Source organism: Anopheles ziemanni, chromosome 3 (genome assembly GCF_943734765.1).
Source record: "Anopheles ziemanni chromosome 3, idAnoZiCoDA_A2_x.2, whole genome shotgun sequence".
In the NCBI taxonomy this organism is placed as follows: domain Eukaryota; kingdom Metazoa; phylum Arthropoda; class Insecta; order Diptera; family Culicidae; genus Anopheles; species Anopheles ziemanni.
Window position 1 is genome coordinate 68,903,286 of NC_080706.1, and position 22,740 is coordinate 68,926,025.

General features: G+C 43.5%; 1 protein-coding gene across 1 annotated transcript in view; it reads right to left on the minus strand.

The window, feature by feature from the left end:
* The window catches only part of LOC131285358 (protein enabled), a 29,414-nt gene extending 10,758 nt beyond the window's left edge, over positions 1–18,656 (minus strand). The window contains exons 1-3 of the mRNA XM_058314212.1: positions 18,652–18,656; positions 16,851–17,172; positions 15,848–16,155 (exon numbers count right to left, since the gene is read on the minus strand). Of these exons, the coding sequence (XP_058170195.1) occupies positions 15,848–16,155; positions 16,851–17,172; positions 18,652–18,656 (635 nt within the window). The remainder of the gene's footprint in view (positions 1–15,847; positions 16,156–16,850; positions 17,173–18,651) is intronic.
* Positions 18,657–22,740: the final 4,084 nt, after the last annotated feature.

Genomic DNA, 22,740 nt, shown 5'->3' on the forward strand with positions numbered 1-22,740 from the left:
GAAAAGGGGCATAAAGGTTGTGCTGGTGTTTTTTCAGCCCATTTCCCGCCCGCCAGCAAAGGGCGGCACCGCTAGGTTAGAAAAACAATCGTAAAGCACGAGCAAATGCTGTGGATGGGAGCAAAGTATGGTATGTTGGAAGAAGTTTTAACACCAAAAGGAGTGGATGTTTGAACCCTAAATTTTAACTATAACAAGGATATTGAAATGTTTAATCATTACATAAAAAAACTAAAATAAATTAAGAGAATAAAATGAAAACAAACAAAAGCATTTGACTTCTATTCAGCATTCGGTATTCATATAATAAATGATGAATTTTCATAACTCTTTTGTAAATAATCAAACAAGAAAGGGGAATTTTTTTAAAAATAATGAAAAAATTGAGAACATTAAAAAAAATACATGCACAAACTATTGAAACCTTTCCGCATAGTATGAAAATAATTCAAAATGAAATGGAACCGTGTCAGACATTATGGAACGAGGAGTTTGCGGGCACGAACACCATTAACCAGTAACTGGAGTAAAGGCCTGGAGTACACATTTAGTCAACTCCGGTGGAATTTCCAGGCCCTCCCATCCATGTCCTCCGGGTACTCCAGTGGCGCTTTCCACAACGTTATTCATGAAGTGAATAGTAGTAGAGGCGTTGTGCTCACACATTGACTTTATTTTTGTTTTTATTATTTACCCCCACAGAGTTCGTTCTTCCATTACGCTCCAGAAATCTGAGTCACAAGGAGTTAAGTTGATGGTTGTCCGGGCCTCCGACAACACTAAAAGTTTCCCATTTTTCCCTCCCGAGTGGCGCGTGACCCATTTCTCTCCTTCTATGGAAAAATTATAATCACAATAGAGAAATGGGAATAAAATTCCACCGGAGAGATCTTTCGAGGGAAGGGATAAAGGTGAGTGGCGTAAGGACTCGACCAAACCACAGCCGTCGTGCGGAGAGAGGGTCGATGATGGGATGCACATTCAATCCACTTCCCTCCAGTTCCTCCTCACAAATTCCAGACTCATGAGCGCTCGAAACAGAACACTCGGTGAATCAGGTTTCCCTTCGCTTCCTAGAAGAAAACAACAACCGCGCTCCGACTCGGGAGTAATGAAAAGCTAAGACACTTTTAGCAGTTCATTTATCATCCCCGGTAAACAGTGGAAACCGCTGGCGATGCGTCATACGTGGTCCGGGGTTTTAAATAAAGATGAATGTTGCCATAGGACCGATCTTTGCCGGGACGGATTGTTAAGCCGTCCGGATGGAGGAGCACACACGGGCATGAATATGATAGTGTCAACGGAACGAACTTTGCAACAATGCAAAGCGAACTGTAAAATACGAGAGGTTTCGTTTGTCTAGTCTATTCTGCCGAGCAGAAATAGTTTTCATTCATATTGTTGCACGAATATGTTGCGATGCCCGATGCCTGTCATCATCATTTGTTGTTTGGACAATGTGACAAAATGTAAACATACTGTACGGTTAACTAGTTCAAGTTTGACACAAAGTATTAAAAACAATTGGAATTTACTTACGAGTAAGAGATTCCGGAACAGTTATTATGATTATTTCCCTGATAAGTACCACTGTGTCTTTAGAACACAACAAACATAAATCTTGTGTGTAACAACATATGGCGCTATTACCCTCTGGCGTAACATGCAATTAAGCGATAAATAATAGACCCTCCTCTCGCTTTTCTTAGGTCAACCAGTCGGAACAAGCCCCTAAACTAGGGAACGAAAAGCAGAACGTACACAACATTCGGTAGCCACTTTAAAGTCGTGCCGCCGCCGAAAAATCATAATTTCATAATGAATGCCTATGCTAAACCCGTGCGCCGCCACGGGTCTCTAATGATCTGGATGATCGTTTCCCAGCGGCCGAACGCGACCCGGGCGCGGGGAAAAGGGTGCTTTAGAACGCTTTTTTAATGCTCCAGAGATCTAGTTCCCCGGACCCATTAGACAGAGGAGGGCTTGTCTTTTTCGTTTTTTTTTTTTTTGGTAGCCTCGTTTCGAGTTCCTACCGTTTCGGGGGTTTCACAAACAGCCCAGTTGTTGTAGTGACACACTATCGCCACTATCAAGTGGCCATGCCCCTTTTTCATTCCCTCTGGGTATTTTCTTTCCGCTGTTTTTTTTCCTTCTTCTTCTAATGGTGCTGTTCTCTAGGGACCAAAGCACGAGGGGGGGGTAAATGGTTTGGGTGGCGCTAGCTAGTGGAAGCATCGTAAATGACTTCCAAAAACGGTGACCCGACCCGATTGTTTACTTCCCCGATTTATGACAGGCGGGTCATTACGCCACCAGAAGCAGATCGGTTCCGTTTTGGGGTTGGGAGTACAGAGGCGGTTTGAGGAGTTCGTTGATTTTCGATTCCGAATGGTTTAAAAAATGAGTCTTTCTTTTTCTTATTATCGTTGAGCAATCGGAAACATCCGAAACAGCGGAAACCCCCGATCAACTTCCTTCTTATTCACTGCCAACCGGGAAGCCACGTACCTTGACGATTCCAAGGAAAACGCATTCTGCAATGGTAAACGTCATCGCAAGAGCTGCTGCCATCTAAAATTCTGCTGGTTTGTCATCGTGGCAAACATCCGGAACAAGTGAGCGTGGAAGAACTTCGCTTATGATATCTTATCGCGAATCTGATTGCGATAAAGCGAAAAAAAGGAAAGTATATGGCGTTCGAAAAAAGGGGTTCAAAAAGGCACGTCACTTTTGCCCGAACGCACGGTACGCGACGTTACGTTGTCCGATCGGAGCCCGAGCTGTTACAAACACGACCTCAGCGACAGTGGTGTCGTGTTAGTGGCTTAGACTGTTGATAACAAGAGGTCGATGGAATTCCATTGCGGCAGTGGGGAAGTTCCACCGACGAAGGTTGGATGAGTAAGAAGGGCTCAAAACGTATCCGTCACGTATGATTATAGGGAGAATTTGTAGCACTCTGACAAGCGGTCGTAGCGAGCCATTTGCGGGCGACAGCACGAAGAGTTGTTCATGTATTCAAGGTGTTTTGAATAGACGCATTTCAACCTGATGCATGCCTTGTAGGTTATTGCAATAACGCCATACAGTGACGCGATGTGTACGAGATGGCATTTTTCAAATGAATTGAGAGTGCGTAGATAAAACTGGTTTTCTGCTATGTTCAGTGCACATTCAAGGTGAAATAAAAATGAAGGCATGAAAAGGTGAAATGAAATAAAGTAACCTAACAAGCAGAAATGATTGAAAGGAAAGAAAGGAAACCTTCTATTTTGAGGTTTGAGTCGATACTCGGACCAAGCGTAAATCTGTGCTTTGTTTATGTTTAGCTATTTAGTAAAAGTTTCACAATTTTTTCGAAGCTACTGCTATTATCTTGTTGTTTATTGTTAAAAATACAAAAATTACGCTAAATAACCACAGAATTTCTATAAATATTCGATTAAAACGCGATCGAATGATTTCGTTTGTTTACGTTTTGACAAGATTACACATCCGATTATATGGTATGAAAGCCATAATTCTTTTTGACAGATTGAGCAGCGGAATTACACGATTACGCTTCGTTTCCCGTACCCTTCAGCATGGAAAATGTAGGACTATTACACTATTTTATGAACAATTGGATTCTACCATCATTACCACCGGAAAGTAGAAATACAAACATACTAAAGAACATCCTAAACAAAGGCTTCTTTTAGCGCTAGTGAGTTTAATTGCTTCATGCTGTTTAACCTTTTTTTTATAGCTAAGGCTAGTCGTCAATCTCCAACCACAATCACTTGCTTTACAATGTTGCATGTGCGAAAATGGGTTAAGTAAGTCAGGGTTATAGTGTCATCCCGTCGAGAAGAGGATGGCTTCCATTATCTTACCATACACCCAGATCTCAACATAGGACCAATGTTACAAAGTCACAGCGCACAGAATTAGAGCACCCTCGGATGCAGTTTTTCGCCCATCTTTTGGGAAAACAGCGTTAAAAAGGGAGAGAAAGGGAGCAGAAGAAAGTCTTTATAAGCTCCTCACAATGACATAAAACCAAGAACCAACGCGGGGTGGTGCACACTGTCCAAACCGCGGGATATTATTGCGCTGGGCATTGCGGCAATCAACGCTCGGAAGCAACAATCTCGGAACCAACAGTGGAGGAAACTGTGGTAGAGAGTAGAAACAAAGCAATGGGGAGAAGGATAAAAAGACAGCGAAAAGCCGAAGCCCTGGGTCCATTTTTCCAGTGCGTCGCGATGTTCATTACCCTCCACTTAAGTGGTCCACTTCCGGTGTCGGTCAAGGGTTTCGGTGCGCCAGGGAGGACAAGGGGAGGCATCAGCCCAGCGGCTATGGCGCAACCCAGTTTGAACAGCCGGGCAGGCTGGTAGGTAGCCGGCCCGAGGGATAGTCCGGGCATAATGGAGCAGAACTGCACTGCAAACAAACAGCTGAAGCGGCACAACGCGACAGGGGGCCCTTAGTCTGGCTTGATTCATTCAAGCAAGCACTCTTCCCACACTCGAAGGAAAGCTCTCACCGAACCCTTTGGTGCGCATGGTGTTCGATGCCAACGAACTAAGTGTAAGTGTATAAATAATTGAAGAACAGACGATCATTCGATCGGAAAATGTATTTATAGGTAGAACCCGGACAAACGCACCTAAGTAAATTTAAATCGATACTCTTTTCTAAGATGAAATAAGTTTTAAATATAATACAGTAAGTGAGATTTAATCAACAGTATAATTTAACCCTGTTTTCATCATTTTTTGACAAATGAAGTATACAATATGATGTGAGTTTTGTGTCTATTTGAGATTTTGCTTCCATCTATTTTCCATTTTGGTAGAAAAGTAAAAAATCATATTTACAAATCGAATGTAAATTTTTTATATGCTAGATTTTCATAACAAATTAACAAACATAGCTAAAAACGCTCGAAACGAGAAAATCGACATGAGAAAATATAGAAGAAATATTGTCTGATTATTTAAATTAGTTCACCTTAGCTTGGTTACAACTCTATTCTGGCCAAACTATCCTATTTAACGCCGAAGAAACCTTGCCCATCCAAGGGTTAACTCTCCCATCGAAGTGAGTAATGAGTGGAGGGCCACCCCTTGTCCCTCCACCAACCAAGTTTTCGTTCTCGCGCGGGAAAAGGAAAATGCACGAGCTTCCGGAATCTGTGTCATCGCATCTTTACGCGATTGTTTCGGGTTCCGTCCGTTTGGGGCGACTTAATCTTCTTTTTCACCCCCACCCAACTCTTTTTCTCCACCCGCGGCCAAGCTAGTGTCGCCTTTTTTAAACCATTTTAATTGTGGTATCCCGGGGACCGTTTGTTGTTTGCCGGACAAAAAAGGCGGAAGACAGCCCGTGTGCCCCGCGATGATGCGGTGCGTGGGCGCTAGATAGCGAGGGTGGTATGTGTGTGTGTTTGTATGTATTTGGGATGGTGGTTGGTTCGTGGCTCGTGATAAATCATTCGCCGTTTGGCCGTTCGCTCGCTTTAAATTCATCATCTCAATTGTCCACACGCCCACTCCTGGATCAAAGGCATAAATGGTGTTGCTGTGTGGTCTTCTAGTAGGGAAGCAAAATAATTTGCTACCCGTTGTACTATAAATGGTTTGCTGGAAATCAGTGGCGGAGGAAAACGTCCGAGAGTGTGATGGCACAATACAAAAACAAACTTCCGATAGGACACTTAATAAGATCAAACCGAGCATCCTTAGCGATTCGGTCAGGCAAAAGGTCAAAGGATCTCGTTTGTGGTGGTATTGAGGCATGGGTTCTTTTTGCTCAATTTGTTCCCTGGGCTCCCTGAGTCGATAGAAAAATTATTAAGCAGCCGAGTAATCGAATATCCGGGCCCATATTTGTTCGGATCACAAGGGCAGGAAGTTCATAAGACAGGAAGAATAAGAATAACCTTTGGTATACCCCGAACAGACTTGACGATGATGAGAAGAAAGAACAAAAACGGAGAGGACTCAAACCACTTATATGTCCAACTTAATGCAATTGGTTTAGTTGGTAGGAACCCGGAATTAGGAATTAGAAAAAAAGAATATAAGGAGAATTTAAAACTCCAATTTGTTACAATGATTTAAGGTTACCTTTTATGTTGCATCAACCTTCTAAAGTTGTAAAGTACACACGTCTTTAGATGCTGCTGATGAAAACGGCAGATTTTGAAAGCTAATCACCAAAAAAAATCTCAAAGCATACATGAAATTGCACCATAATCTGGCCCCGAATGGATCATAATGTCTTCCTTGTTTCACTTTACTTTTCTCCTTTGGCTCGTCGTCGTAAATGCATCGCATTTCTATTAATTATCGACATCGCTCGCACAGGCTTCGAATGCCGGGGGGGGCCGCATAACACAGAAGCCGATACGACCCCGCGCGATCGTATCGCGATTAGCGCCATTTTAATTACTGCCTCTCCTTCCTCTCGTCTGCTCCCCCCTCCGCAATCACCCTCTCGGCGCGAAATGAAGAAATAGTTTCTTCACGCAATCGGTCTGGAATGGGGCCCCTCTCCTCTCCCCATAAACCATCGAAATACTTTCGCCGATGGGCGCTTCCCTGAGAAAGAACAAAAATAAAAGATGCCTCGAATAGTACATTCCAATGGGCTCCCCCACCCAGCTCTCCCTCGCCCACATGATGATGAAGATGGTGAAACGTCAATTACGGTCCCGGACTTTTTTTTCCCCTCCACGCCCGTTTCTCTTTTCTCCACCCGAGCGGGGGATTTATGAGTTTGTATGTGGCCACCTCTGCACCATTCGAAACATGCCACACATTTCATACGCTCTTTTCTTCGTCTCTCCGTCTTCCCGAAGCCATGTTTCTAATCGTCGCGCACAAGACATCAGCATCGACAGAAAGAGTAGAGGAAAACAAATGCCGCAACCGCAATTGGCGTGTGGGGAGGGTACGTTATGCAGTTGTTATGTTTTGTTGTGATCCGCGTTATCATCGACAAGTCCGCGTGTCGGCGTCACAAGCATGGGAAAAAGTACACGCTTGGCACGTTCACCTCTATCCCACGGGTTGGGTTTTGTTACAAATTAATCGTAATGAGTCTCACTTTCAACCCACCCTCACCTGTTCGCCACGTGTTATGTAGTGTATGCAATCGGCCTAAAGATCTTCATTTATAACATCCTCCTTTCTATGTTTTCAATTAGATGGACCGAACAAAGAATCATCAGTGCAAATAATAAATGAAAACGAAAAAAGAAAAGTGAAATAATAAATTTTAGAATTTCCCACACAATACTGTACAAACTATTTTTTTAATTTATATTATTAGATTCTCTATGCTTTCACTTTAAAAAAAAAACATTGACTGGTAAAATAAAAATAAAAAAATAAAATAATCACAACAATCTGTGTTTTTTAAAAGATTTTTTTTAACAATATAGCAGCATTCAGAGATCATTGGTATCAAAAGAGACATAAAAAAATTTGAAATTTATACTAAAACGAAACGAAAATTTTATTTTGAAATACATAAAAATTAACATTCAATTGGATCTGTGAAAGTCATGCATTAACATTTGGTAGAATTGTTCAACCTTAAGAAATAAATGTGATTGAAAAAGTACCTGACCAGTCAAAATGAGTTTTCCGATGGTTCTGGCGTTAAGAAAATTATGAACTAAACTAGCAAACAAATAGTTGTTACACTATAAAAGTAAATAGATAGCGAGAGTTGGAATTTCTGTCACTTCTGCGTATTGCTATGCTTTGCTATCGTTTTGAAAAATAATTTACAGCGACTAGTTACCTTTTAGTTTCGCATCACAAGAGTTATAAGGAAATAAAAACCATGTAGGTTTCTGTGAAAAACACATACCAATTTACAACACCCATTTTCCCCGTCCCTTCCCCGGCAAACGGAAGGAAGAAAAGCGCCCGCAACCATTTGCGCCGCTTTCGCGCTGTTACGAAGATAATGACGATACGGCATGATGCGATGATAAGACACTACTACCGCCACCGTCTGGCAAGAGGTAAGGGGGCAAACCGGGGGGTGGGAAAACGGGGCTGGCACACAAACGGGCGCATTGTTCGAGAGTCGCGTGAAGGGCTAATTTTTCAATCAACACTTCTGGCGCATTGACACACGACGAGGACCATGAGATGGGGCGCGACGGTATCTAGCATCTCCACCGAGGGCAGGGCAGTAACACGGGCGTGTGGAGTGGAAAAGCGGAAGATAATCCACTCAGCCTGGAAGTAATGCCCCTCTTTCCGTACAAGTGAACCTGTTTTTTGTGTCCATGGTTGGATGTAAATTTGTTTCTTCCTTTTCCAGTTGTAGTGAATGTTGGCGTTTACTTAGGGATAGTTTAGAGGGAATGAACCCAACCCGAATCCATCTAAATTATACTACATTTCCGACACGAGCTACTTATAAACACACTTCAATTGAAATAAAGTGTCCACAGTAGCAGTTCCTTCGCCCCTTCCATGTTTAAGAAACTAATAAATAACTTTCGATTGAGTCAGCGTTATGGAATGTCAACATCAAACTTCGATTACCGACAGAGGAACGGACCCTTACTCAACATATCGACGAATCGATGTCGGGTGCCACGACAAATTAATCCTAATTGGTTGTGATTCAATTTCGGTAGCTTCACTAAAGCATCGATCGAGGACTGTCACAATGCTGACGAAAGCAAGTCAATTTGTGACGCAATAACACATTACGATCGCGCTTGTTCTATGGAAAATATGATCGCAGAAGATAATTTACTGTACTCATCAATCTCCCTATTGGTATACTTAAATGATAGCACTTTTTCCATTAAGTACTAGGTTTCATTTCACACTTCTAGTGAGTGTTTGATCGTCCAATTAATTTAGCCTACACCCGGATCGATGTCCAACAATTTCTCCTCTCGCAATGGTTATCTGACCACGAAAAGCGGGAAAAAACAACGAGAACCGGAAGAAAGTGTTGTACAAACAGTGGTAAACAACACAAACACTGGCCGAGGAGGGGGCAATTAGTGTGAATGGGCAGGGCAAATAAAAACTGGTGTATGAGAACAAAACGAAAAACTAGTTCATCAACTCCTATTACACACATTGCACCGCCACACCGAAATGCGCATTTACAACCACCGCACCGTGGCGTGGTCTTGTTTTCCTGTGTGCACTCAAGTCTGATAAAAAAAAAACAGTCTGGTAAGGACGAAGAACCGGGCTGGTACATACACACGTGCCTCACCTACATACGTATATGACCCTTGCCTTGCCGTTTCCTTTCGTTCCTATTTGTTTTTGGTAGTTTTAACCCTAGAGACATTGAGGACTGCAGTTAGGGTGGTGGTAGCCGAACTTCCACTCAAAGACTTGGATAGTGTTTCCGCTACACCCGATCGGCACACCCACAACTGTAAACGATGAATTGCAGCTGCAGTTTGCTCGATACTAACATAATTGATGAAACTTTTCGTTAGGGAACGAGACAAAAAAAACTATGCAGACCAAAAGGGAGTCTCTAGTGGTTATATAAAACAGTGTGAGGGTGGAAGAAACAAAAATTATACAAGTGTTTTGTGTGTATTGGAAATATATACGTCGAAAAAAACATATATGCACCTTCTTGGTTTTGTATGATTGATTTTGTCCTAAAGCAATATTGCCCATACTTTCATATCAGTTCCATTTGACTTTTCATCACTTTTGAGTAAGCCCCGTGACTAATGTACATTTTCAATATATTTTCAAAAAACAAATGTGAAAAAATACCCAATTGACTGCGTACCATATTGAAAGTTCCCCTCATGACAGTCCCAGATATGATTTCTTTACATTAATAAAAGATAATTCATAGTGTTTCAAACTTTGATGATTTTGTAATGTAAAGTATTTAAAATAAATAACAAATGGATGTAATTCAAGCGTATTTAACGAATTAGTCACAGTTGAAGTGCAAACATCCGTATGGAATGAAAACCCGAACATCAATGTTTTGACGTGCAAGGTAAACAAATGATGCTATGGGATGGGACTGATATGCGAGTACTTTTGCTTTCGCCTTCGTACTCGCATAATAATCGTATCACTAATAATAGCAAAACATAATCTTATCTAAAAATGTTAATGCCATCCAAAAATGTGTAGCAATGTACAACATACTGGAAAACTGTAAAAATGCGTGTATCAAAGTATTCAAGATATTTCCGATTAGGAGTAAAAAAAAATAATGAAGAAATTAAAAAATACAGAAAAAAAGAAAATAATCATGAAGATTCCCATCTACGCCTATGAAGATATTGAAACAACAAAAACTTACTTCCAAAAATTAAAAATTTAGCGCGTGTCTCAAATTGCGTAAGCTGCGGCGTGCGACACTCCCTGGACGCTTGGTGACACGCTGTGCGGCGACAGAATGTTAATGATATTGATCACGCATCATCCCCAAGGAAGCTCGCTTGATGTGTCGGTTCCATTTGCCACGGGAATTGCCAACACCCAATAATGCTTCGCCGGGAATTATTAGGTCCTATGAGAAGGCAAATTTGCATGTTTTACGCACACGAAAAGAAAAAAAATAATACACGACAAGAAATCGTAAAATTCAAGGACACTGCCACTGCGATTGCCGAATGAAACCCCAAAACCAAACGTTAGGGGGGCGGGGTAAAAAAAACCATTGACCATGAATTCATTGAAAATTATGATTCCCTCGACCCTCCCATTCATGGCTTCCGGTCCGGTACGATAGCGCATTCACAGCATAACCAGGCCACTGTGCCACCAAGTATATGCTCATGTACGCGCGCTCGAGCCTCCACCTCCACATGATGGTTCGAAAGCAGCAGACCACGAAAGAGTTGATTGTATGCTGATTAGCTGCGTGTGCGTAGTACGCGAGCAGCACCGATCAGCAGGATCGATGTTGAAAGAGGGTGTAATAAGAGGAGGCGGAGTGAAAATTGCGGTTGGTTTTTGCCCGATGCCCGATTTTGCTGGAAATTTCTGTACAAAACGAATCTGCATAATTCACTTACGCCGCGGACACGCTTACTGATACACACGGCGCACGCGTTGCGTAAGTGAAGACACGCATGTGTAACGAGATGAGCATATGGTCTTTTTTTGTGCGCGCACGAGGCTTTATGCTTATGCTTAATCCAAACAGTAGAATAAATATGTTGTAAGAAACCAAAAACAGCAGCATAATAGACATGCTCTACCGTGTGATAACTAGAGTTGTGTTATTCCGATTCAGATTCATGAATCTGAATGATTCTTTGCATTTTAGAGATTTTTAATTCTTTAATTGAGACATTCATTGATCCCAAAGTCCCAAAACAACAGAAAACTGAAGAACAAAAATGTAGAAAGATCCCTTTTTTGTGTTTTTGGTCCATGATCATCGCCAAACAAGGAATCATCAACATTCGTGAATGATCCATGAAAGATTCATGAAGATTCATTAAGGTTTTGAAGGATTCATCAACGTTTGAAGATTCGAAACCCAAAAGATTCATGAATCAATCTGAACGAATCTTAGGTGAAAGATTCATACGAATGAATCTTGCATAAAGATTCATAAGGCACAACCCTAGTGATAACTCCATTAACTTGAACGAAATCAATTAAGTAATGATCGACACCAAGAAGTAGAAGAGAAGGAGATAAATCTTATATAAAGTATAAGATTAAACAGAATACGACGTCCTTTCATCCTATCTTAGATGGATCATAGATAGAACTCGTAGAGCACAACGCATTTGCTAACACACATAAAAGCAAGTTCCGTCCATTGTCCCCTCTTGAAAGTAAGCTAGATAGGAGACACCATACATAGTGTGTGTGTGTATGCTCTAATTTCTACGATCAATCATCAAACCCCTCTGCGTCGAATGGAACGTTTTTCTTCCTCTCAAGGGTATCAAGTGCATCGCTGCACCGCGGCTTCACCACGCGGTTAAGATTTGTGATGAAACCTTACTACCGTTTCGGCGCTTCCTTGCTTCCGCGAGCAAAGATTACTTTCACCACACACCACCCAGGAACCGTCGCGGCCCGTCCCGACAGGGAAATGTCGGTAAGTGTCTCATCGTATCAATTTCCCATTCAGCTTCGGCGAACCATAGTGCGCGCCGGAGAAGAAGATGTGAAGCAAATGTGAAGAAGTGCAGCATCAGCATTTTTCGTGTCGGGAGAACGCGAACGCTCATATGTCTGGCCCGGAGGCGTCCCGGTCGGAAGCTAGAAGATCTACGTAGTTAGCGATAAGTTGAAGGTTCAATGATCCCCTTCGGTTGGTTGTCGCCGAAGGATGGTTCACTGCAGCCTCTCTTCTTTGTAGCATAAAAAAGTTTCTTGCCATGAAAAAGAAAGATCCCCGGGGAGGGAGGAAAAGAAGTGACTTATAATTTTGATAAGAGTACGCGACTAGACTTATAGGGGAAACCTCAAAGATACCGCCGGCAAGTGCACAATGGGGGGGAACTCATACCAAAGGCGGGGTGGAACTTGCGATAAAAAAACTAACACGAGTCCTTATCGCGGCCAATGCGCACAAGCGCATCCTCTTCGCAATACACGGAATCAGATAGAGTAGGGAACGACGAATGGAAGAATTGCACTGTTGTGATTGAAGGACAGACCACCCTCCAAAAAAAAAGAGAGAAAGACAAATGAATAGTATTACCCCAGACAAGATGATCCGGTTCTCGTAATTCCAGTGTCATAGACCAGTACTTGACCGTTGACGACGGATTTCCAATTTATTTCGCTTGTTTCGCTGACCACAGACCATCACGGACTATGCAAAAGCATCCTCACCCTCGGGCGGTATCTTCAAAACGACAGCAATTGAAGGATGCAAGTCGTCTAGCCTAGCGCCATGGTCCACAGTGTGACTCGCAAGGGACATTCTACCAGATCGTTATGTCCGTCTGGACTTTGCCCAATTTTGTACTAACGAGTTGATATCTCATACCTCAACGAAATGAAAAGAATATAGTTTGTTGGGTACTGGTTGTCTCAAAAATATATTTATCTGAAGAATCTCTGGAATGTTAGGATCTTCTCTAAAACACTCAGAAGGTTAGGAAGTTCTCCCCAAATCGAAAATCGAACTCCGAACAAAAAAAAAAAAAAAAGACAACATGCATCTAATCAAGCCGGATTGCTTCTGTTGCCTTTCATTTTATTTTTTATGACGCTTGATTTCGCACCCAAAGGTTATCACCTCCTGCACCTTTCTGCATTGGATGAACATAACAATTTACCAGAATAATCCGGGAATCGCCACTTTACCACCCAACACCCACTCCAGAGCACTTTCGGTTCTGAAAGCGGAACAAGCAAGGGATGAGAAGGCAAGGCAATACTGAAACGGTACCGCCGTTCCCTTCACAATTCAATCATAATTGAAAACTACCGTTGTACCGAGGGCAAGATGATGAATACTAAGTAGACGGAAAGGCGGACTCGGACTGATGCTGAGTGTGTTGCAAAGAAAGTCGCCCCCGGGAGTCGCCAAAGCGGCGGCACAGCTTGATGCAGCCTTGAAAGGCACTTTCTCGCCTTCACTTCCTGCCGGTGAAGGCCTTCTCCACGAAGCGTGTAACACAAATAAAACGATTACACCGATACCCCCTTTCTTCTTGGCCCTTCCTTACCCCCGCAGCCGCTTCGGTGCGTGCAAGAGCGTGTTGTGTTCCGGTTCCGGTTGAGCTGTCTCACTATCTGCCACCGCCACCGGCCCCGACAGACGATACAATATTGCTTTGTGGCGTTATGTTTGGGTTTACAGTAGCAGCCCGCATCAATAACGAGCAATGCATTCCCCGGTGGACCGATTGTGGCCATTCTTTGACTGGGGGGAACCATCCTCAATTAGTTCTTATAGCTATTATTGCATTACCAACAACAATGTGGTATTGGATTTATTTGATGACGTAAATCCAATAAATAAATTATGTGATTTTAGGTTGACTGTATGTTGAAGTGATAAACTCTGCAATCAAGTATGCATTAAAAGGACAATTTTCTTTTTTTAAATCAAGGAGACAGTTGGCATCAAATAGGTGTCATTAAAAAACCTAAGCAATATCAAAATTACACTGAAACAAATATTACATTACAATATTACAGGTAGTTATTTTCCAAAAGCGAAAAAAGGAATTGTGAAATTAATTTTTCCGGAAATTTTCGGAAATTAGTGCTAAACTATGTAGTTCTTCATGCATCATGCAATACAATGGTATCTTAATTCGACAACAATGTAGATGCAACGAAGAAAACCCAAAGAAAATCCGAATCAGGATTTAGTTTACCAGATCATTTCATTTTAAGATAGCATATTTTACCGGTTATTCACATTTTACTAAGGTCAACCAATGATCTACCACTAACGGCACTGATTCGGGATGTGATTTATTCCTAAGTTAACTGATTCGAAAACATCCCTTTTTACAATCAACAAGATTGTTGACATTGAATTTACGTCAAATAAAAACCTCGTATAATACTGATTTGGGCTGAAGCTTATTTGTAATTTAACCGGAAGTGATGGGACACAGTGTGTAACAGCGCCATTCGTTGCATTATTAATCAAAAGTCACCATTGGTTCCTGGAGTTGATATTTTAAACACAATTAAACCAACCGTAACGGGTTGTACTACTCCGAGCTAAGCAACGTTTGGCATTGTGAGCAGCTATCTTACAATAATTCACCGTACCCTGGGGAGGAGGTTTGCCTCCATTTTTCGCTGCCATTTCCGTGCGTTGATCGCATCAATAAAATTGCTGTGCGCAAGCACACACCGTACCATTAAAAAATATGCAGATGCACAAGAATGCACAGGAACGCACCGTCGTGCGTTTTGCTTCTCCCTCTGTCATTCCCTTTCGCCCCCCAAAAAACATCCGATTGCAATTAGACGCGTGTGGACGAACAAATATGCATCCGACAAAACACCCCTGTCGCTGTAGAGAATGCCATGGCGAGCTGGATATGGAGATGCAACTTCCCCCTGTGCTCCGGATGGATAGCACCGTCGTGTGTTGGTACAAGATATTCCTGGAGTTGGAGCGGCAAAGACAACAAAAAAAAGGAACACGAAACGAAAACCCAGAAGCGCCATACAGAGAGTTGGGAGTTTATGGTCGTGGGGGTTTCAATTTCTCCCTCGGTTTCACCAAACCGTCGACGGAATGTCCGGAAGGAGTACGACACAACGCTAGAAGCGCCGTGCACGAGAACCATGTACGAGAACTGACGGTGCACCTAGAAGTTTTCCCACACCAAGGCAGCGACGCCGAACTTCTTAGCTTGGAGGAGGGCGATGTCTTTCTTGCTTTCAACGACACGCTACGCTAAACAGGACCACGCCCGGGGTTTGGAGAGATTTGAAAGGACAGTTCCATGGTACACAAATCTTTGTCAGATTCTGTGCAATTTTGTTTTCGACTCAGTTATTGGAAAATTCTATTTATGCAGTATTTTCCTGCTATTGAAGTTTAAAATTCAATGCTACAAGAATACTCTTAATAAACGTTATAAAAATAAGTCACGAAACACAGCAGCGATACTGTATATAAACGAAGCACAAAACGTCCCTACTTTTGGCATTGGCAACATAAATAAAAAAAAGGACAACACTGACTCCCCCGGGATAATCGCCAACCTTCCCCGCACCGTCGGAAGGTATCCATTTTCGATTGATTGCGCTCGCAAAACCGACAGAATGACAGCAGCCCCTTCAATATTCTACAGGAGGACCATCCAACCCGGTCCGGCTGAAGGACACACTCCACAAACCCTCGGCTCGTCCAGAAGGAAAGGACTCACCTATTCGTACGATGATGTGTCTGCTGTTGTTGCTGCTGCTGCTGGGTGGCTTGCGATGGCAACGTTTGTGAAGTGGGCGTCTGCGGCGACAGGATGCCGCCGCCCGGGCCCGGTATGGAGTTGGGCGGCTGCGGGGGGCCCACGCCCGGCGGCTGGCTGGTCATTTGCTGCTGCTGCTGCATGATGGCCGCATCCTCGCGGGTCATCGTACGGTAGCCCATGTCCTCCTCGTACGCCGCCGCCATCTGGTTCGGGTTCGGGTTGGTCGTTTGCATGCCCGACGGTGGCGGCACCCGTCCGCTGAGGACCTGTGCTCGTTTTCGGATCGATTTTTGATCGTTCGGGGTCGGGGCGGGAGAAAGTGAAAATATTGAACGGCGATTAGTGAACGCTGACGGAAGAGAGCAAGCAAAGGGCATACCAAAATAAAACACTAGGCCTTTAAATTCCCTGATTTTAAATTAGCGTTAACGGTTCTATATCATAATCAATAGCATAAAACGAGCCATGGTATGCTTAATTTGCGCTGCCTTTCTGAATGTTCTATAAATTTATATTTTGTTGTAAATTTCAATTGATTTTTAAAATGTCCTGAAACAGTTTTGGTTTCTGTGTTTTTACAAACGGTATGATGAAATCTTAGAAACATTTAAAAACGAACGTTATCTGCTACTATATACTTGCTTTAAAGCCAATTTGAACGAACTTAAATGTTTCCTACAGGTTTTGACGATTTCAGCATCGTTTTAGATTTCGAATTCGGTTTTAACCATTTGACTCCTAGCTTCATATGTACTACCTTACTAGCATCTTGAACATGACACAACTTTTGCGTGGTGCCAAGAATTTGTTAAACAATTTACCACGCCAACATCATTCACAATCAATAAATACATTAAAACCTTTAAATCATGTTTACAACTTTAACTCAATTAAAAATAAATTTATCCTATAGCAAACGGGATGCGGTTAATTTCGTCGAACACGAAACCGGCAAACTTACTTCGAGGGCGTGCATCATCGCACGGGCGAACGCTTCCGCATCCTGCGGGCTGGAAAAGTTCAGACCGTACACGAACTTCGAGTCGCGCCACTGGTGAAAGGTCGCGGTGGCCTGGTTGTACTTCAGACCCTTGATGATCGAGCAGTTGATGACCACCTCGTGGTCCTGCAGCTTCCGGCCCACCACGCGGAACGTGTTGTTCTGCTGATGGTGGAAGATCTGCACCTTGCTCAGGCCGGACGAGCTGCCGGACGGGATCCACTTCTTCTGCACGTCGTCGTACACCATCACCGAAGCCCGGGCACCAATTATACTTTGTTCACTGCAGGGGTTAGAAGAAAAATTACATCATTGAAGGGTGGTACTCAAATTACATTTTGTGGCAGTATTGGACGGGGATTAATTTAAAAATGTTGTAGAAATAAACTCACATCGAAACAAAACGGATTTCCATAGAACCTGATCGAATTAAACCAGGACCAAATTAAAATTCTTCTCACCTCCAGTAAAAAATCCATTATAAACACACGCTTACAAGTGAAACTCGGCAAGCATTATTTTTTTTCCTTTGGAAAATGTCTTTACCTTTCTTCGTGTGATGCGTTGCTTCGCAGGAAGAGTGAGTATTTCACACTTTAATGTGCACTCCCCCTCCAACCAATCTTCAAATGGTTGTCTCCAACCCAGAAAGCGAACCCTTGGAAATGGTGCCCCTTTTTTTGCAAACAAACCCGTGGTGCGTTCTGTCCCCTTCTCCGCACTTTGGCCAATCGATTTCCTCTCGTTTAGCGGTAATTGCTTTTTATTGTCAAGGACAACGTTGCCTTGCAGCACCGGCACCCGCACTGCTTCCATCTCTGAGGACGCAGGACGAAGGGTGAACACACCGAATGCGTCGGTGGACGAAAACATACACAGCAGACCTACAGAAGGTCCCCTTGTCGAGTGGGTGTTGTGTCTCGGGCCCGTTACATGCAGGCGGGCGGGTGTGTTGTATCGTGGGGTACGCGAAAAGTCCAAACACACCGATCGGGAAAAAAAAATGGCAAACGATGTGTAGGGCACATTTGCCATAGGGTTGATAGAAGGAGGGTTCGATCCTGGACCGTGCAAAATGAATTGAGGGCAAAAAGGCACACTCCAACGAACAAGCGTTATGATTCATCCTGGGCTCAACGAAAAATTTGATGACTCAAAACGTTTGTTGTATACTTTTACTATCCGTCGTAAACATAATTTTGTGAAGGAAAAGAGAGGAAAAGTCATGTTTAATTTACATGAAAGACATCTTTAATTTAAAGACATCATCTGTTCTGATATTATGAGAGATATATGATTCCAGGTTTGTGCTTTAAGATAAAATAAGTATTCAACGTGCCCAACATAGGACTAGATCGGAAAAATCCTTATCAAAGGTGCAAACGTTTTTGAGCGCCGAAAGGAACGTAAAAAACAACTATAAAACACACACACACAGCCATTTTGCATTGCCAACCAGCCAGTCATTGAACCGATAAAACCCAAATCCATTCACAACGCCATAAAAGCCGAAGCGGAGGGTTTACATTTCGCATCGTGTTTTCTTTTCTTGGCCGCGTTCCGAGGGGGCTTTCGTACGGCAATCGTAAAAACTTTTCCCAGCGTCATCGTCCTGTCGGCCGGTCGCCGTCGTCGGACCGGGCTAATTGGGCGCCCTATTTATTTCTGCTTTTCATACACCCAAGGTGGTGGAAGTAGTTGACCAATTTGCTGGAAGCATTGTGGAGATTTAACAAAATCCGCTAAATCGCACAAAACTTACCTCATCTTTTTGACCGTTGCTGTTGTCCACTGTTCTGGGGATTGTTATTTATCCTTTTCTCTCTCTCTCTATCGCTCTTCCTTCTATTAGCTTTCGCGCGTCCTCCTGTCCGGCTTTCGGCCCTTCTGCTGCTGCTTCTATCAGGAGGGACCCAACAGCTGACAGCTGCTAAATTCTGCACGGCTGCCGAGATCGACGCAGTAGGCTGCCCTGTTCCCTTGCTGGAAAGCCAGGAAGAGATGGACCTCCTGTTCCTGCTGCGACGGTGGTGCTGCTTTTCGGGAACCCCTACACACAACAGCCGGCACGCTACGATGTTGGCAACAGGAGAGCACTGTGGTGTGTGTATTCGAAAGCAGCTCCTGCTAGTTTTCGTTGCCACAACGCAGCCTACTTATTTCAGCAGAACATCACTTGCACCACGGTTACACAACACACACATATACAAATCTCCGATAAATACTGGCAGCAGGACGAATAATCCGCTGGAATGGGCGCAAGGACTGCCAGGCCCGGTTTTGGTCTCACTCTTAACTTCCTTCCAAATGCAGCTTTGGAGGTTCCGCCCCAAAGTAACCCTGTTTCCCGGGCGATAGTAATGGGAAAAACCCAGCCACCGACCAACGTCAGGAGATCCTCGAGGTACTGCCCCGGTGATTGGGCTCCACTATTCCACGCAAAATCACCCTATCGCGTGCACCACCGACAAAACTTTCAATGCGAAATCACACGTCACTTTGTTGCTAAATAAAACACCTTTTTTTTACTCTCACAAACTCACACACTGTGCCCAGCCTGAAATGAGGTACGTGTTTCACAATTTATTTAAATCCGAACCACACAACATCACCCTCTTGGCGATGAGTTGGTGGTTTACGATAATATAAAATCACAGACCCGGAAAAAGAAAGAAGTACTCGAATGGGAAATGATCCGTGAGTTTAACTCACGATAAGAGTGAAAAACACAAGGATCCTTTCCCGACAGCGTTGATAGGTCTCGGGATGTATACATTTACAAAACTCCACTCTCCAGTGGTATCGTATCCTTTTCCACACGCACAAACACACACACCAAAACACTCTAATACACCCACACGCACGCACAACGCTAGCGCTGCGTTTGGTGCGCGCGGTCGCTCACAAACACACACTCAAACGCCGCACCGAGCGCTGGTATCCTTTTGCAGTGCACGTGATTTGCCATGTATTTCGTTGGTTGTCCCTTTACGAAGGGATATACGGAACGCACACAGGCAACCGTCAGGGGATGGTCACGGCGCTACTACCAACACCCGGTCAGGCTCGCTCGCTGGCAAAACAGGACACTGCCAGCGCATTACGCCCACTTTTCTTTGCTAGCCGGAAATGAATGACTTACGAAGGAACAACTTTTGCTCAACGATGTTGTAGGAAACGCATAACACTCGTGCGTCAACATATTTCTTTTATGCCTATTGTATGTCAGCTTTTCCACATTTTCACAGAGGCACAAGGACACACTGCGAATTCTTCGTAATATTAATTCACAAACCACTGTTTCGCTTACGTTCAAAACTGCCCTGAAAACACTTCACGAACGAACGCATACCTTTTCCGCAGATTCGCAGTTTATTGCATGCCATTAACCACACGCCTAGAATGTTTATTCCACTTTTCCTTTCTTTATGCATTCTTTCTCCCTTGATTTTCATTACGTCGTCTTTTTTTTGCACTTCCTGCCAAACGATTTTGTTTACCAACCGCCTATACCGTTTTTTCCCTATATTCTTATATGCCGCACCCAGTATTTCAAGTGCAGTGCTAAAATGAAAATTCCAGCAACCCATGGCAATCCATTCTATTCGGGTGTGTTTTAGTAAATTTGTGAATAACACAGTTGGATCCGTTGTCGAATGGCATTTTTCAAACCGAAAGATGCTGTTTTGAGCGATTTGAATGGTCAAATTTATGCGCTGTCTGGCGGAGAAAATTTCCAAACCAAAATTTCCCTTTTCCTGTTTTTCTCACCATCTTTCGACGCAAACACAACTGGAACAGTAGACGCACCCCCGCGTGGATGCAAGCGCAGAGTGCTAGATTCAGAAGAAAAGAACATCAATGTTGCTACACGGGAGATGAAGACCACTTGAAAGATGATTTCAGCATCGATGGTATTGAATGAGAAAAACAAAGTCCATAGGGATAGGAAAATTGATTTGTTTGATCAGTATTTCCATTCCACTGTGACTATCCTACATGATATGTAATTTTTTTTTCTTTTCCAAATACTAACAAGTATAAAATAAAATGCATTAAGCAAAAACAAAAGCTACAATGATGAAAAATGTTTCAACTCGTTTTCCCATTGAAAATCACAAACTCGTCGTTGCACCGAAACCCGGATGGTTTTAACAAGCAGTAAACTGGAACACTGCGACGAATAGCACGACCCGAAAAAAACGCAAGTAGCGACGGCGCAGGAGGCCAACATTCGAAAAGATATACCCTCCTACCTTCACCGGTGCCCAACGACCTCCTGCAACTGTACGCTGAACAACGAGAATCTAATGTTACGATACGAAAAGATCCAGCAGTCCGCAGCGCAGCACCACATCGTCTCAAGATCACTCTGGATCCTTCTGAAGACGGTGAATCTTAGAAGGGTTTCCCTCAGACAAAGAGAGATAGAGAGCGAGGGTTCGAATGTGCATATGAACAGAGCGATCACACCTGGGAAACTCCCCGTTCGATAATTCCCGGTTGTGACACACGTGCAAAAGCGATATTATTTAAAGTTGCAGTTTTCTTTTCCCATCGATGGACAAAAAACATGCTTTGGCGGTCGCGAAAGAAATTGTAATTGTTTTGCCTTTTGTTCGTCCAGCTAGTTCTTCTTGCGTCGCTGTGCGGTTCCGCTTCTTCTTCCCTTCCCCGGCAGTTTCGCATACTGTTGACCTTAACGGCGCGGAACCGGTCTGAGAACATCGGACACCGCGGCGGCGGCTTGTTTCGTTGCCGTTCTGTGGCTCACACATCAGTCTTTTAGCAGGAGCATGGAGGATTTTCATAGGGAAATTTCCTTTGTTTCGTTTGCCGCAGTTGCCACCGCGGAGTTCAGGCGTCCATATGCGTCGAGGTTATATGCTGTGCAGCAGAACATACACCGACCCATTCAGTTTGGGCTTTGCTTGTACTGACTCGAGGATCTGTTGACCTGTCTGTTGCCATTTTACCATGGGACGAACAACTGCTTTTTTATGTCTCCCTTCTATTTTCTTCTCCTTGCACGTTCAAGGAAAACTTCTTTCTTCCATTCGTCTGCGCACCGCTTACACACACAAATATACAACACGGTTATCGAATAAGACGGCGTCAACGAGCAAAGGGAATGGTGTCGAAACTAGTCCGTTTTAAACTGTTCACCAAATTTTCACGTATTTCTTCAAGAATAGAAACCACTCTGCAGTAAAGTAAAACTAATGCCTGCCATTTGCGTATCCAACACATTCGATGCACAGAGAAACTCCACTGTGTTTCAATTTTACAATAATTCGAGTACGCACGAACCTGTCTTCACGAATTCATGCCAGATTGTAATATTTCCTCCGGCAGCCGATATCGCGTTGAAACGTTCTGCACCACTAAATCACAGCATGTTTGCATCTACTTTAAAAACGACAGCGACCAACAGGCATCGACAAACTATTCCCATCCAACCTTATTATTCGGTCTGTGACGGACAACTGAATCATTTGACATGAATGCAGTTGACAGTAGTACATGAAACATGAAACCCCAGGTTACTCCCCAGGTTGAGCCAGATAGAGCGATTTGACAGATAGACAGGCGCCATCTTGGAGTTCATGATAACCCAAACAATAATATTCGTAAATAACGATTCAATTCATTTTCATCAGTTCCAGTTCGGCGTCGCATCAGAGCGGATGGTTAGCAGTGCACGAGGTTCCTGAAAGGGTTAGCTGAAAAGTAAGGTTATCTTAGGCACGGCCGCGTGGTGCCGCCGAGCTGGAGCTCAAGTCAGAGAAATCCTAGCCGACGCACATCTCGTGCTGTTTGAGTAATCAAGCGGATCACGAGTTTCGTGCGA